Source organism: Vipera berus, assembly GCF_964194415.1.
Source record: "Vipera berus genome assembly, chromosome: 11".
NCBI classification, from domain to species: domain Eukaryota; kingdom Metazoa; phylum Chordata; class Lepidosauria; order Squamata; family Viperidae; genus Vipera; species Vipera berus.
The window spans coordinates 17658568-17676062 of NC_138214.1; the positions used below are offsets into that span (position 1 = coordinate 17658568).

The 17495-nt window shown below is 45.0% G+C and overlaps 1 protein-coding gene across 1 annotated transcript in view; it reads right to left on the bottom strand.

Annotated features, from left to right (window-relative positions):
• The window catches only part of ZDHHC15 (zDHHC palmitoyltransferase 15), a 38323-nt gene extending 21908 nt beyond the window's left edge, over positions 1-16415 (bottom strand). Inside the window, exons 1-7 of the mRNA XM_081336849.1 lie at positions 16255-16415; positions 9890-9916; positions 8642-8736; positions 7827-7947; positions 6272-6341; positions 2294-2326; positions 182-302 (exon numbers count right to left, since the gene is read on the bottom strand). Of these exons, the coding sequence (XP_081192975.1) occupies positions 182-302; positions 2294-2326; positions 6272-6341; positions 7827-7947; positions 8642-8736; positions 9890-9916; positions 16255-16372 (585 nt within the window). The 5' untranslated portion in view covers positions 16373-16415. The remainder of the gene's footprint in view (positions 1-181; positions 303-2293; positions 2327-6271; positions 6342-7826; positions 7948-8641; positions 8737-9889; positions 9917-16254) is intronic.
• Positions 16416-17495: the final 1080 nt, after the last annotated feature.

Consider the following 17495-nt stretch of genomic DNA (forward strand, 5'->3'; position numbering starts at 1 on the left):
TTAATTGTTTTTAACTTTTGTATTGTATTGACGTTTTTAAATACCTTGTAAACCGCCCTGAGTCCTACGGGAAAAAGGCGGTATATAAATTCAATAAACTTAAACTTAAACTTTGAGCCCGGAAGATTTCAGACTCCAATGATATGCAGAAAGTAAGCAGTAATCAGGTTCCCCAACTTACTGTCCAGTATTTGATGAAATACTTGAAGACTGTTGTTGCAATAAACGTGCAATACAACAGAGAGTAGGCTAAAAACAGTAGGAAGAACTTGTAGTTAGAAAAGCCGATGCAGTTGTTCACCCTGAAGGAAAAAGTGACAAAAATAAGAAGGAAGGTGAAATCAAAATACATTTGGAGAAATGATGCCATGAAAAGCAAAAGCAGCAGCAAGCACCCTTGTTTCTCTGAGGTGGCCCAACGTCAACCCCCAGCCCACAGAAGAGTCCCTGTGTACACAGTCCGTTGGCACAGTCCCAGCCCACCCTATTCTCTCCCTCCCTCCCTCCCAGGGGTACCTGCCTCTTCCAGAAGCAGTTTGAATTCTCTCCCTAGACACTGACCTCAGATCAAGGCTTAAATTGCCCTCCAAACTAGGATATGGTTAGACCTGACACCTTTGTTTTTACTGCATTTTAGCCCTTGCTTAAGAAAACTGGGATAGTAAATTTTCCTCCCTAAAAATTCTTTGTATTCTTCTTTCTCCTGGATATGAAATGTCCAAAAATGAAAGCCTCCAATCTAATTTTAATTTCTGTACCACTGCACAGAGCCCAGGATTTGGCCAATCCTCTCCAGAGCATCCAGCTAATATACAAGTATTTCAAATTCTTTTTTCTTCATGTCCCTTCTTCATTATTAAGATCTGGTTTTATCCTTCCAGTAATTTGTTAATATTCATTTCATTTTATGGTATATTGCAGCCTTCATCAAGTAATTCTTGCTGCATCTTTAATCTAGTCCAGGGGTGTCAAGCTCGCAACGTCACGTGACGTGTCACAACGTATCGTGACTTTTTTGCCATTGCCGGCAGTGGGGAGGGTGCGGTTTCGCTATGATGCATCCGGCCCGCGGGCCTGACACCCCCGATCAAGTCATTCATACAGAATGAAGTATATCTGCATACATAACTACATTTTTTCTTACTGTAACTATCTCTAACTTGGAAAACATCTGAAATCTCTAAATGAGTGTTTCTCAACCTTAGCAACTTTAAGATGTGTGGACCAATTCCCAAGGCTGGCTGAGGAATTCTGGGAGTTGCAGTGCACACATTTTAAACTTGCCAAGGTTGACAAACACTGCTTTAGAGTTTTAACTTTTTGAAAGGCCCCAGGGAATGAACAATATTTGAAAGGCAGATCTTGCTTTGCTCTAGGGCTGTGTTTCTCAACTTTGCTGGCTGGGGAATTCTGGGAGTTGAAGTCCACACACCTCTTAAAGTTGCTAAGGTTGAGAAACAGTGACCTAAAATACAAACCTAAGAAACCAATGCAGGAAAACACTCCTTTCTCTTCGTAGCAATGCCCAGGCCTACAATTCCCTTTTGCATATTTTAGATTTTTTTCTAATTTTTTTTTAAAAATCCCTCTGGTTCAAACTTATTGGGAAGACATTCTGTGCCTCCATTTTTGTGGAGAGTAAGGTCAAAGAAATAAAACCAAGTAGCTGGGAGACACATGGCAAGATTGCATGGTTCCACTTATTCTGCATTTGTGGAATCCCCTCAAAACATATCGGTGCAAATATATCAAGGTAAGGAGAACCTGCACCAAAGAGAGGTAAAATGAGAATTTCTGTTAATACGAGATTCTGAAACTCCTTTCTAGATTTGGGAAGGGCAAAAATTAACACCGAACTTTTATACTTGAGATATAACACCCAGTCCTTCTTTCTGAGTAGCAGAAACGGAAATAGTGTAAAATCACCAATGGGATATTCTGTTCTCTTTTGGCAGATGGTTCAAAAGCGCAAATGGATTGGGTCAATATTTCTTAAGCCAGTGGTGAAAAGGTGCAAGGCTTTGCATCAAGAATGCCATTTTGTGTGCATAATGCATAATGGATTCAGGGCATATTTTTGCACATTTCTATGTGTATTAATTTGGGTGCGCACGCACACACTGTTTCATATGAATGTTTATTGGAGTAGCTGAACCAAAGTCGGAGTTCAAAATTTTAAGCAGGGTTGGTGGACTAAGCTGGTCAATTCCACAAATTGATGTAGCTCTGTCCCTGAAACACTGTCATGTGTATGTGATGGATTAATGAAATGGTTCTCCTCAAGAGTCCTTACCATGGGCAATGATGGTCCATTTTTAACACGCACCTATTAGAAAAAGAGAAAAATGTCAGGGACCACATGAGGAGAAAAAGAAGCAGGAACCACAGATGTCTTTGTTCTTTTATGGATTATTCATAATCCAGGATTCTATTTGTTTTGGGTTTTTTAAGGTGATGTCATTTATTAGTGAGCAATAAAATTTCCAGGTTGCAATTTAATTTCCCAGGAACTCTGTCATGACGCCCCCTTGTGAGGATTCTTGTTATTGCATGTACAACACAGAACATGGTTGTAATATCTTACATCTTGGTTATCCTTTGAAAAGGGGGTTGCAACTGTTCGCTACCAGCTGTTCAGTGAATAAGGTGGTTTGCATAGATTTAAAGCCATGCAGAAAATGGCTCTGGGTAACAGGCAAACGTTGCTGACAGTCAAGATATAAACTTCATTTACCCATGTAGTAGTGCTCTGTTGATATTATCCTTCTCATCTTCTCCTCTTTCTCACCTTCTCAGCTTACTATTACCTTCTATCTATGATTTATGACGTTGTTATATATTATGATTAATGATTATAACTATGATCTACGATATATGACCTATCACTTTATTGTTGGTATGTACACTGAGAGCTGACACAAATTCCTTGTGTGTCCAATCACACATGGCCAATAAAGAATTCTATTCTATTCTGTTCTGTTCTCTACATTCTTTTTTATTTTTTTATTTTTAATTCCATTTATATCCCGCCCTTCTCCGAAGACTCAGGGCGGCTTACAAACATAGCAGTAGCCTTCATTCTACAGGGAGTGCAGAATTATTAGGCAAATGAGTATTTTGACCACATCATCCTCTTTATGCATGTTGTCTTACTCCAAGCTGTATAGGCTCGAAAGCCTACTACCAATTAAGCATATTAGGTGATGTGCATCTCTGTAATGAGAAGGGGTGTGGTCCAATGACATCAACACCCTGTATCAGGTGTGCATAATTATTAGGCAACTTCCTTTCCTTTGGCAAAATGGGTCAAAAGAAGGACTTGACAGGCTCAGAAAAGTAAAAAATAGTGAGATATCTTGCAGAGGGATGCAGCACTCTTAAAATTGCAAAGCTTCTAAAGCGTGATCATCGAACAATCAAGCGTTTCATTCAAAATAGTCAACAGGGTCGCAAGAAGCGTGTGGAGAAACCAAGGCGCAAAATAACTGCCCATGAACTGAGAAAAGTCAAGCGTGCAGCTGCCAAGATGCCACTTGCCACCAGTTTGGCCATATTTCAGAGCTGCAACATCACTGGAGTGCCCAAAAGCACAAGGTGTGCAATACTCAGAGACATGGCCAAGGTAAGAAAGGCTGAAAGACGACCACCACTGAACAAGACACACAAGCTGAAACGTCAAGACTGGGCCAAGAAATATCTCAAGACTGATTTTTCTAAGGTTTTATGGACTGATGAAATGAGAGTGAGTCTTGATGGGCCAGATGGATGGGCCCGTGGCTGGATTGGTAAAGGGCAGAGAGCTCCAGTCCGACCCAGACGCCAGCAAGGTGGAGGTGGAGTACTGGTTTGGGCTGGTATCATCAAAGATGAGCTTGTGGGGCCTTTTCGGGTTGAGGATGGAGTCAAGCTCAACTCCCAGTCCTACTGCCAGTTTCTGGAAGACACCTTCTTCAAGCAGTGGTACAGGAAGAAGTCTGCATCCTTCAAGAAAAACATGATTTTCATGCAGGACAATGCTCCATCACACACGTCCAAGTACTCCACAGCGTGGCTGGCAAGAAAGGGTATAAAAGAAGACAATCTAATGACATGGCCTCCTTGTTCACCTGATCTGAACCCCATTGAGAACCTGTGGTCCATCATCAAATGTGAGATTTACAAGGAGGGAAAACAGTACACCTCTCTGAACAGTGTCTGGGAGGCTGTGGTTGCTGCTGCACGCAATGTTGATGGTGAACAGATCAAAACACTGACAGAATCCATGGATGGCAGGCTTTTGAGTGTCCTTGCAAAGAAAGGTGGCTATATTGGTCACTGATTTGTTTTTGTTATGTTTTTGAATGTCAGAAATGTATATTTGTGAATGTTGAGATGTTATATTGGTTTCACTGGTAAAAATAAATACTTGAAATGGGTATATATTTGTTTTTTGTTAAGTTGCCTAATAATTATGCACAGTAATAGTCACCTGCACACACAGATATCCCCCTAAAATAGCTATAACTAAAAACAAACTAAAAACTACTTCCAAAAATATTCAGCTTTGATATTAATGAGTTTTTTGGGTTCATTGAGAACATGGTTGTTGTTCAATAATAAAATTAATCCTCAAAAATACAACTTGCCTAATAATTCTGCACTCCCTGTAGTATGCCTGCTTATTAGGGCTTTCGCCCCCCCAAGCGGCATTATTACAAAGTCAGCTTATTGCCCCCAACAATCTGGGTCCTCATTTTACCTATCTCGGAAGGATGGAAGGCTGAGTCAACCTTGAGCCTGGTGGGATGCGAACCTGCACTAATTGCAGGCAGCTGGTGTTACTTAAGGAGGCATTAGCCCACTGCTCCACCAAGGCTCTTTGTTCTGTTCTGTCCTGTCCTATCCTATCCTATCCCCATTCCCATTTTTATTCTAGAGAAGGGATATTTATCGATACCCTCTCAATAACCTACAGATAAAAATAAACATCCTGCCTGCAGTCCTTTGAACACCATTTCTCCTATCCTCTGTGTTTCTCAGCACAACAATCCCATCCCAATTCACAGCTAATCGGCCTTCTGACTGGTAAACACAGCAGGATAATCTCCTGATCGTCTGCTGTAACTCAAGGACTACCTGCATAAAGGTAACAGCAAGAGAACTGTACCTTCAGACTTGCAAGATTCTGTTAATGCAGCTGTACAATAAAGTAGAATTAGATTATCTGTCCGTGTTTCCTAACTGTTCTACCTGGCAAGGCTGACAAACATTAGCAGGCTCAAACCGGTGGATTTGGCAGCACAGATCCCATATACGTGAGCTGGGATATTTACAGCATAAAGCTTCCTTTGTACACATTCCTCATCTGTCATAGCAACTAGTGTTTTGCTCCTGGGAAAGAACAAAGTGCTTATTTCAGGGAAATCAAATCAAACCTATAATTTGGCAACCCTTGCAAGCTGGCATGTCATTACTCTGCATCTGTTCTAACATCAGCTAACAAGTCAAGGCATAAGCCAGCAGATGACCATGTTTTGCCTGCTCTCTTGCAAACAAGTCCAGTCAGTGCCAAAGTCAGAACCAATTCACTGCTGGCATTTGTAATTTTCAAAAGGAGAAAAACTATTGTTTCATTGTTCCAATACATTTCATTATAACAGACTGTACAACTGTACCTTTTAAACCTGAAAAATCTCCAAGATAAGAATATCATTGGGATGTTTACCAGCATAGCTTCTTCCCTTTCCTCTCTATTCTTTTTTTTTAAGTCCTCTTCCTTGAGTTGTATGAAAATTTAGAAAGTTAACTTCAGCAATACATGACATTATTTCTAATACAGCCAAAGTCACTTCTTCATGTATTTCTTTTTATCTTGCTTTTTCTTTTTTGTACTTATTTTTTCTTTATACTTTATACTTTTCCTCTCTCTGAGTTTAGTCTGCATTTGCTTTCACTGATGTAATTAAAATCTTCAGAATGTCCATGCCTATAGATAGGCAGGCAGGCAGATAGATGAGAGAAAGAGATAGATAGATAGACAGACAGATAGATAGATAGATAGATAGATAGATAGATAGATAGATAGATAGATAGATAGATAGAGGGAGAGAGAGACAGACAGACAGGATAGGACTGTGTCCCTGGGGGTGGGGTGGGAAGTGGTATATGTCAAGTTGTGCAATCAAGAGCAAGCAAAACTATTTCTTTTTATGTGTCCAGTCAACAACATCCTGCACAATTGTTGAGCTAACCTTCAAGCCGCATTGGTTATGGATGAAAAGAGTAAACTTACACAGCGCAAACTGAGCAATGGTGACAACGGTCAGGTTTGATCAGCTGACATCTGTCACAGAATCGGATGGCTGGAAGGAACATGACAAAAATGCCCCTAGTTAATCATTATCACGAGTGCAAAATTACTAGAAGGCAGTGTTTCTCAACTTTGGCAACTTTAAGGTGTGTGAACTTTAACTCCCAGAATTCCCAACCAGCATGGGGAATTCTGGGAACTGAATTCCATATATTTATTTATTTATTTATTTATTCACATTTATATACCGCCCTATTCCCTGAGGACTCAGGGCGGTTTACAGGAAATTAAAAAATCCACCATACAAAAGTTAAAAAACCAAATTAAAAAATATTAAATTGACCCTGTATACTTAAAACCCCAATTAAAATTTCTCCTCAGCCTGGGCCCGAGAGCTCAAAGAGCCAGGTCTTCAGGCCCCGGCGGAATGATCGGAGGTCGGGGGCAGTCCTCAGCTCCACCGGCAGCTGGTTCCAGAGGGCAGGCGCTCCCACTGAGAAGGCCCTATCCCTGGGTGTCACCCGCCGGCAATCTCTCACCGGCGGCACCCTGAGCAGACCCTCCCTGTGGGAGCGCACTATATCTTAAAGTTGCCAACTTTGAGAAATGTCGGACCAAGGCAGCATTTGAGGGCTACTTTGATTATAGACGGTGCCTTATGTAAACCAGGGAATTATACTTTCTAGGTGGCTGAATGCTATAGGAGAGAGATCGTGCTGCAGAGACAGGTGCTTCATTGAAGCTGAGCTGATGACTTTATGGACAAAGTCATTTCTTGACAACGGAAGTTATTTAACACTTCCTTTTTCTGGGAGGCTTGGTCAACTTCCTATATCAGAGTGGGTCCAGTTCCTTCAGCTTTGTTGGTACAGCTTCTCAGGGGATTCTACCATGCTTTTTATGTGAACTAAGCTTCTCTAATGATTGGTTAGTCTCTACTGGATACAAATGGCAAATCATGATGCTGATTTTCCATGGATTTACCACTGAATTTCAGCTTGTAACTGTTCATTCTGGATATAAATCTACTATTATTTATTCCCTATCCTATGAAATCAGAAGCAAGAATCAGAAAAAAACCAGTGCATTCAATAGTGGACACCTCTACACTGAATAGCAAAACAAGCAATCATTAGATCAGCTTTCCTCAATTTGTGCCCTCCGGATATATTTTGGATGACAGTTTCCAGAATCACCAGCCAGAAGGGACAATTTCCCCAGATCTGAATTCACCCTACCTCGAGTTTCCCAATTCCAGCTGGCATCTAGAAACCACAGTGTAAATTTTTAGCTAGAGTGAAAATGATAAAACCAGACAGGCAAAAGGTTGTAATGTTGTCACAAGGCCTACATTTTGATTTTCAGAGCCGGAAGGAACGAATGCCTTATTTGTCCTTCACCTTTACCACAAAAGCCAAACATTTTGTCATCACTGATTTTGATGACGCCGTTTGTCAGCCCAAAAGTTCTCCAAAAGCGGGGGGTCAGTATGCGTAGCTACATAGGTGGACTTTGCCCAAGCCATCTTAGAACTCACCGCCATTCCCTGTTCTTGTGTAAACTGGCAACTTCCGGGCCATCTCTGCTAGGATCTGCCTCTGACCCTCGGGCCTTTCTTCGTTTTCATAGCATTCCTTGTCAGCATACGACATGTGGAACTGGCAGTAGAAGAAAAAAGAGTGAAACACACACATGGTTGTAGAACAGGGGTGGGGAACGATGGCCCCTTTATGGGGGCTTTATGTACCTGTGGACTTCAACTCCCAGAATTCCTGGGTCGTCTGGGAAAACAAGGCACCTGCACACCAACCTATGTCTGAAGTGACCGTTCTGATCACACCTTGCTTGAACCTGACTGGTCATTTGCGGGGGGGGGGCAGGAGTGGGAGGCAGTTATGGGAGGAAAAAAGTCGAATTTAGGTATTTTGGCGCCTAATTCTCAGTTCTGGCTATGTGACTGCTGAATCTTGACCTGATAGGTTTGTTCTCCTATGCTGTGCCAAGCGTTTATGGTTTTTTTTTTTTAAAAATAAAAACTACTCAGGTGACCCTGAGGGGACAGAAAACCTCCAAATGGCCTCAGTGATTCTCTAAAAGAGTGCAAATGACCAGCTGTCTGCAAGGAGTATAAATCCTTCCATTTTCCCACCTTCCAGTCAGAGCTGAAGAAGCTTCTTGGATGAGAAGCGAAACGTCTTCAAAGAAAACCAAGGAAGTCCAGTTGCCTCTTGAAAAAGCACCTTTGGGACAACCAGGACCTGAATGACTTGACAATCCCCACAGGTACACATTTGCAAGGCACCCGGGTTAGAAAAGACTGGTTAGCCCCTTTATCAAATTCCTGAGTTTTACCTTTTTGTCTGGTTGTAGTGGCGGAGTAAATATAGACTTCCAATATGTCCATATGAAGAAGACAAAGATGATATGGAATACGGTGAGGTAGGCCACTAAAGAAGAAGAAAAGCATTAACCAAGGAAGCAGAAATGCCCATTTTGCTCTTAATCCTTTTACAGAATCCTTGACTTCCACAATAAGCAATATAAACCTCTCTTAGTGTCTCTATGCTTAAGACTGGGGGAGAATCCATATGGAGTCAGGGTTTATTTATTTAAATTTATACGCCACCCGGCCTGTGATTCAAAGCAACTCTAGTTAAGGCCTCAGGCTAGAAAAGAGGATTCCGTGAGTTCTAGTTCTGCCTTAGGCCCCAAACCGGCTGGGTGAGTCACTTTCTCTCAGCCCAAGACAAGAGGCAATGGAAAACCATTTCTGGAAAGAAAAACTTGCCAAGAAAACAGAAGAGACTTGTGCAGGCAATCTCCAAGAATCGGACATGATTGAACAGAAGGGGGGGGGAAAGGTTATTATGGGAAGTGAGACGCCTCAGGAAAAAAAACAAGCGAGTTACATTTCTCCCTATATTATGAGCATTGATTTCTTCAACTGGCCAGGAATAGAAAAAAGAAAGGATATAGTTTCAAACACAAGCTGCAGAGGGAGGAGGAGGGCATGGATTCAGTCAAGAAAGGGACTATGGAGGAAAGGAATCTAAGCCTTTCCCAAGCTCAGAACTGCTAAGACTTCCACTCAACTTAAACGGGGAGCTGAATTTTATGGTAAGCTGCCCAGAGCTGCTACCCCGTAGTAAGATGAGGACCTAAAATTTAAAATAAAATAAAAATACATAAAAAAAGAAAAAAAGAAAAGAAAAGATAAAATAAATAAATAAGACAAGACAGAATAAAATAAAATATAAAGTATACAAAATATAAAATAATCACTCAAGCGTCCCGGCTAAGCCAGCAATTAGACACTCAGGGCCCAGATACTCCCTTGCACGTTCCCTTAATTACTGGAGCGCAACCTAGACTCGCTTACATCCGTCCAGGAGTGGTGGAGACTTCCAAGGTCTTATTTTAGGCAGGGCCTGGGGACCCTCTGCATTTCCATCAACCTCAACTGCAATTGAGGTGGAAAAGTCCGGTCAAACAGCCCTTCCCATCTCTGTCTACACTGGGATAATCACACTGGATCATCACAGGAGGTGACTGCAAAGCGATCTAAAGTACAAAGACCAGATATAATAAATATCCACGTACCTTTTTCTACAGAGTTTGTCAGAGTCACTGAAAGAGGGGGAAAAAAAGAACATATTCAAATGGTGTATCGAGGTTTCCACAAAAAAATAGGCTTGCCAATATGCATACGTTGACCGTGTCTGAAATCAATTTTTACTTTATGAGTCATAAATCCTTATATTATTAATTCCACTGCACTGATACTCACTTATTTACTTGATTCATTATCCTTATAACTGTAAGGCCCAAGAACCAAGCATGGCACGTGGAGTTACTTCTGAGTAGCTACTTTGTTGTTGTTCCCCTACAGACAGAATCTTGTCAGACTAAAGCAAGATTCTTTTTCAACAAGCTCATTCATGGAAAGGATGAGAGCTTGAGGAGGGATTCAACTGGGTCGGGAACTGGTTGCTGATCTGCTACAGATTTACTAAGCCTTCCATGGAAGTTCTACTCTATTCTACTCTTCCATTTTTTTCTACTTTCATGAATGAGGTCAAGATCTTCTCTTTTTTCCATCTGAATTAGATGATTTTAAAAGATTACATCTGTTTATTTACCTACCATTCTTGGTGTATAATATTAATAAATGAGAATAGCAGTAATAATAATAGATCACATTTATCTTTTGCTCCTTCTTGAACTACCGGTCCAACTCATTTGCCTGCCTGCTTCTTGAAACTCCCCTGTGAATCAGCATTTACACGAGTTCAAAGACATTCAGACCTGCCCACATTCAGTTGGAGTGGGCTTCCATTTTTTCCAAGAGCGCTTATCTTTCAAGGCAAGAGAAGGGAAGCCCAGGATTTGCATCTGGACATAGCAGCCAAAAACCAACTGTCTTTTCTGCTATGTCACAGCTGCTGTTCGGCAAAAATCACTCGCCGTGCTCAAAGTTGCTTTTATAATCCTACTCTCCCACCAGGCTGAAGGTTGACTCAGCCTTCCATCCTTCCCAGGTAGGTAAAATGAGGACCCAGATTGTTGGGGGCAATAAGCTGACTTTGTAATAATGCCGCTTGGGGGGGCGAAAGCCCTAATAAGCAGGCATATACATAGAAGGAAGGCTATTGTTAAGCACATTGGTTTGTGCTTAAATTGTAAGCCGCCCTGAGTCTTCGGAGAAGGGCGGGATATAAATGGGATTAAAAAAATAAAATTAAAAAATAATAATAAAAAAGAGGGTGAGCAGATATACAGTGACAAGCTGAAGCAAAATGGCTTTACCCTTCTTCTAAACTGGAAAAGAAAAGAGCATTGGATATTTACAAATACTTTGTTTATCGCAGGTTCTTTCATTATGGATTTGGTCACTTTTTATCCTCACAACAATAATTAGGCTGAGAAGTTCTCCAAGGACTAAGTAGAGTATTAAAGCAGAATAGTGGTGCTGGGAAGGTTCTTTTTGAAGGAGAGGGCAGAAAGAAATCAGTGAATGAAGGAGTGAATGAATGAATGAATGAATGAATGAATGAATGAATGAACAGGGCGTCATGAAAACACACACAGAGCATACATTTGGGCCTTACTCAACACAGGGCTATGCAGCTGACATTTGGATTCAAATCTGAATCAGACATCCTTGCAGCCTGCTGTGGAAAATGATGCAAAGCATGAAGGGCTGAAAGTGACAGGCCTTGGTAATTAATCCTAACAATCCACCTACTGTATTCTGTATATCCGGGAAATAACGCAGTAGCATGCATGATTCACTTAGGAAAAAAAATGAACTGAAGGCCAGGAACAGCCGAGGAAAAATGGGTGCGTGCGATGCAAAAGGAAGCACTAACTCCACAACTGTGATTATCTGTTAATAGCCTAATTAAGATTCAGGAGATGGTTGGGGAAACAGCGGCCACCTGCAAATTCCTATGTTTTGGGAAGAAAGCAGCTAGCTGTTTCCTTCAGAGAAAAGCCCATATTCAAAACTGAAAAATTATCTGCTGAAAGACCAGTTGGGTTCTAAATCGTGAGAAGTGATAGTGCTGTTGTGATTCAGGGTCAGCCTGTGGGTTCGGCAGTTGGGTCCGACGATTCAGAGGAGGAGGGGGGGTGTTGAAGAGCTTGCTGATGATGGCCTTGAGGCTCCGCAGAGCCCTCAGCCAGGCCCCTCCCACCTGGTCATGACGGAGACCCAGCTGTGTGAGCCTGACAGCGTGGATGAAGATGACCCACAGCTGGCCCTGTTCAAGGACGCCCGACGCAGAGGCAGTCAATCAGGAGTAAACAGAGGAAGGCAATGGGGCACCTCGGAAGGAGGCAGAGAGAAGCCACGCCTTGAACTGTTTAAAAGGGGAATGTGTGGGAAGGCTGGTTTGCTGAAGGCAACCGTTTGAATAGCTCCTGTTTCATGGTTCATGTTTGCTCTGTTTGCTCTGTTTTATGTTAATAAATTTGGCAGGCTTAGTTCCAGCCTCTTGCCGTTTGTAAAGGGGTTGTCCCTGCCTTTTCTGCAGGGCCGGTAGTAGGCTGGTACAGAACAAGTGCCACATTTTTTACTGCACTAGTGAGGCCACACTTGGAAGACTGCATCCACTTCTGGTCACCATGATACAGAAAAGATTGAGGCCCTGGAGCAGGGGTGTCAAACTCGCAACGTCACGTGACGTGTCACGATGTATCACAGCTTTTTCCCCATGGCTGGCAATGGGCTGGGCGCGCTTTCAGCATGACGCATCTGGCCCGCGGGCCGGCAGTTTGACACCCCTGCCCTGGAGAGAGTGCAGAGAAGAGCAACAAAGTGGATAAGAAGGTTTGCAGGATAAACCATGTGATGAATGGTTAAGGAAACTAGGCATCTACCTTGACCGGAAGAACAGTTGCAGGAATTGGGTATGTCTAATCTAGTGAAAAGAAGGACAAGGGATGGCATGATAGCAGTCCTCCAATATTTGAAGGGTGCCACAAAGAAGGGGGTGGGGTGGGGTCAACCTATTTTCCAAAGCACCAGAAGGCAAGACAAGAAACAATTATTAGAAACTAATCCAGGAGAGAAGCAACCTAAAACTAAGGAGAAAGATCCTAACAATGAGAACAATTAACCAGTGGAACATCTTGTCTTCAGAGGTTGTGGGTGCTCCATCTCTAGAGGCTTTTAAGAAGAGACTGGACAGCCACTTGTCTGGAAAGGTACAGGGTCTCCTGCTTGAGCAAGGGGTTGGACTAGAAGACCTCCAATGTCCCTTCCAACCCTGTTATTCTATTATTTATGTCTAGCCTAATGAAGAGACAGCTTAGGGGTGACATGATAGCCATCTTCCAATACCTGAAGAGCTGTCGCATACAAAAGAGGTTGAGCTATTTTCCACAGCACCTGAAAGCAGGACAGGAAGAAATGGGCGGAAGCTCATTAAAGAGGGATCCTACCTGGAACTAAGGAGGGATTTCTTGACAAGAAGAGCAATGGACCAGATCATCCTGGAATTGTGGACGCTCTCATACTGGAGGTTTTCAAGAAAAGATTTGTGCAGCCATTTGTGCAGGATAATATAAAGACTCCTGCCTTGGGGCGGGGGTTGGACTAGAAGACCTCTAAGATCCTCTCCAGCCCTAGGATTCTGATTCTAAAGTAAAAGCAATCTTGTTGCAGAAATTTCTGTGACCTTATCCCATTCCCTTCCAATAACCTTGTTAAAGATAATTCTGTGAGACTCTTGCTGCTGCTGAATCTCTACTGGGTTCCTATTGACATTCAGCACCAACTCCAAATATGTGACTGCTTGAACTCCTGGAATTGTTCTCTCTCTCTCTCTCTCTCTCTCTCTCTCTCTCTCACACACACACACACACACACACACACACACACACACACACACACCATTGGCACCCAGGCTGTATCTTCCGTCCCCCAAACCTGCAAGGTACAGCCTCATTTTCCAAAAAAGGATGTGGAAGGATGGTTGTAACTGACAGCAAGTTCAAGCAAACTGCCTTTCAAAAAGGCCCTTCTGTAACTGTTCATTAATTTCTGCATTATTTTGGGGAGCTGGAATGGAGAGATGTTTGGGCTCTGAAGACAGAAGGACAGCATACCCTAATTATGGAATGGAACGGAACGGAACAGCTTTATTGTCACTTTAAATGTACACTAATCAGCATCCATTAAAATGAGATTTTGTTGCATTCAGCTCTCAAAGGGATAACCACCTCCAAAATGAGTCCTGTTATTATTCCTTGCTTGGGTATCAGGTAGAAAGCACTTCCGGGGGGCAATCTTACAGCTGCACCTTCGTCTTACCCCTCAGGAGTAGCCTGGGTTTCTGCCGAGACGCGGAATCCCGCTGCAGGCTACAGCCCCTCGGTCTAAAGAAAAGCCCAGCCTTTGTCCAGCCTGCTGTTTGCCAAAGTTAAGTGAACATGGCAAGGCAAACCTTTCTGGGACAGCATGTATGTGCATGCACACCTAATATGAGCTGGAGGCAAATTAAAACTCAACCATCTTCTGTTTATCTCTGATGCAAACTCAGTATTAATTAACTGAATCTATGTGGTTTTCAACAAACCACCAGCTGCTTTAAATTCCTGTATAAACGGAGTGGCTCACACTTGCTTTGAAACCATTTTACAGCCAAGTCTGTTCCCTCCTTAAGTGAAGGTGAGCTGGTGGTCAATACTGTTGGTCCTCTCTGGTGCCGTCAACTTCAGGGGCCGCTTGAAGAGAAAGGGATGTTTCTACCTTTAGAGCTCCCTAAAGGCTTCTTCTTTGTTCTTCCTCCTCCTCTAGCAAGACTGCAGAAGCCCACCCTTGATTTCATGTCCTGGCTTCATCGGCTGGTTGCTGGGACAAGGCCCCTCTGCAGTCTACCTTCTCTCCCAATTCTCCAACAAGGATCATTATGTAAATGGGTGAGCTATTTTCTGGAAACCAAGAGCTTTACTACCACTTTGATTTTTGCTCCAGTCTATCTAGGAGGCCACACAAAGGAATGAGTCGCAACAGAAGAGGGAATTGTGTTGCAGACATCTCGACCATAGAACTCGCTTCTAATACATCAGTGGTTGGGGGGGATTATCTATCTTTTCTCTCCTGAATGATGAAGTGTAGCAAGGGAGGCTCTCGAAAGACCCCACAGTCAGAACTAAAAGGCCTAAGTGGAGACTGCAGACATTTTAATAACCTTTCCTGGGGTTGCCATGATTTAACCTTTTTCGATGCTTTTGGCCTGGATGATTGAGTCTTCATTTACTTTTGCAATACATTTTTGGGGAGAAACCGTTGCAGTTGGTATGTACATTCCAACTACCTACTCTCTAACTCTGCCTAACTTAAATTTTTCATTTTGACTGAAGAAGTTAGTTGGATGAGTAACAAAACGTCTCAGTTTAATAAACTTTGGTCCAATTGCCATGATTTAACCTTTTTAGACACTGCAAAATCCAATTGTTCAGAACGAAGGGGGGGCCTGCCTCAAATTTACCACATAGCGTTAACAAAGTCCTAATCAAATTTACACCCCCCAACTTTCCCTGTAATGCTCTGATAATCACACCGAGCTACCTTAGCAGATTGTTGTAAGAAACCTCCCCAGTTGCCTGTGTTGATATGGCACCCTGAATCCTAAACAAATTGTCCTGGGCAGGTTTCAAAAGCCAACGGAGGAGAAATGATTTTGCCCTATTGTGAACACAGTGTTTCCGCTAAAGACAACTGGCTTGGTTTCCCCACCCTTGTTTTAAGCCAATTGCCTAAGGTCAACCAGGTACTCTTCCTGCTTCTAATGTAGAAAGAAGGTCCTAGTGAGCCCCCCCAACACGGTCACTTCTTGGCTTTGCAGACCCCACAGGCGGAGACGCGGAAAGGGAGCTGGGCAAGAGCCAGCCTGCTACATGTTGGCTTCTTTGCAAGGCAGAAAGAAAAGCCAGGAAGTGTTTGCTAGGCTAGGATGCCTGGAAAAAAAAGGCTCCTAGGGGGGCGAGGGGGCCACTCACCACCAGAGCTGCCGGGGCTCCAGGGCAGGAGTTGGGGGGTGGGGGGGCGACCTGTCCAGGCACAGCAAGAGGGCAGGGGCTCCCCTCGGACCTCCCCCCTTGGAAGGTCTGGGAAGCAACGCTGGACAGAGGTTCTTCTGCCCCTCCCACCTGGGAATTAGGCACCCCCCAAAAAAGATTTCCAGGCGGGAAGTCCCCAGAAGTCTGGGACTACACTCCCCATTATCCTCAGTCCCCAGAAGGCAGCTGGGAGAGTTGTAGCCCAAGACAATTGGAGGAGGGGCACTTGAGGAAGACCGGGCCGGGAAGGATGGGAGTTGTAGTCCAGCACCCCTGGAGGAGGGGGCCCTTCAGACCGGGCCGGGGAGGATGGGAGTTGTAGTCCAGCACCCGTGGAGGAGGGGGCCCTTCAGACCGGGCCGGGGAGGATGGGCCGGGAGCCCGCTGCGCCCTCCTACCCAGGCAGAGCTCGACGACGTAGGCGTAGTAGGACCAGAGCACCACCAGCGCGATGATGAGGACGGGCACCCAGCCGAAGACCCGCTGGCAGCACCGCAGCCCCCGGGACAGCGCCATCCCCGCCGCCGCGCCGCTCGCGGGCCGGGCCCGGCGGCATCGGCGCTCGGCTGAGGGGGACCGGGCGGCGCGCGCAGCTGCTCGCTCGCTCGCTCGGGGCTCGGCTGCGGCGCCTGGGGAGGGAGGGAGGGAGGGAGCGCGCGGCGCGACGGGAGATGTAGTGCCGGCAGCGCCGTGGCAAAGGCGGCCTCTGGAGGGCGCCGGCGGGGCAGCGCGAACAGCAGGGAAACGCGCATGCGCGTGCTGCCTTTGCACGCCCTGCTCCCGAGGAAGGCGCAGGCGCCGCCCTGCGGAGAAATGGACGGGAGGCGATGGAGGAGCTAAGGAGGGATTTCCTGACGGTGGAACAGCCTGCCTCCGGAGGTTGCGGGTGCCCCGTCCCTGGAGGTCCTTAAGAAGAGACGGGACAGCCTCTTGTCTGGAATGGCACAGGGTCTCCCGCTCGAGCGCGGGCTGGACTAGAGGACCTCCAAGGTCCCTCCTGCGGCGCCTGGAGACCCGCTGGGCTCCGCCGTGGATGCTGGGTCGGACTTGCGCGCCCTCCTGCCCCACATGCGAAAGCCGCAGCCGTTGGGCGTGGGCAGCGCTGCCCGCCAGGTCTTCAGGCGGCCTCTGGGATGCCCGAAGCCGAAGGAAGCCATTTCAGCTTCCGAGTCGTTTTAGTGCCCGGCCGGGGTCCCTCCCGGAAGCGGGCTTCTTTTCCTAAACCAGGGGCAGGCAAGCTCGGCTCTTTTATGACTCGTGGACTTCAACTCCCAGAATTCCTGAGTCAGCTATGCTGACTCAGGAATTCTGGGAGTTGAAGTCCACGAGTCATAAAAGAGCCGAGCTTGCCTACCCGTCCTAAACCGCCATGTGCTGCTTGGCCGGCAAATAGGTTGTAAAGACCAGGGAGAGATCAGGTTTGAATGGCTCCTGTTAACTTCTCCGGAGGCTCAGCGGAATTCCCAGAGAGCCCCCCCCTTCCTCACTGGCCCATCATCCTGCCCCCCCCTCCCTCGCTTGTGTCTGGCCAGGGGTGAGCTTAGTTCCCAGACATGAAGCCCGCTCAGTCTTAAAGCGGTCGCCAAAGAGAAGAGACAGGACGGCAAGGCACAAATCGCAGGAGAGCCCACGCTGGAGC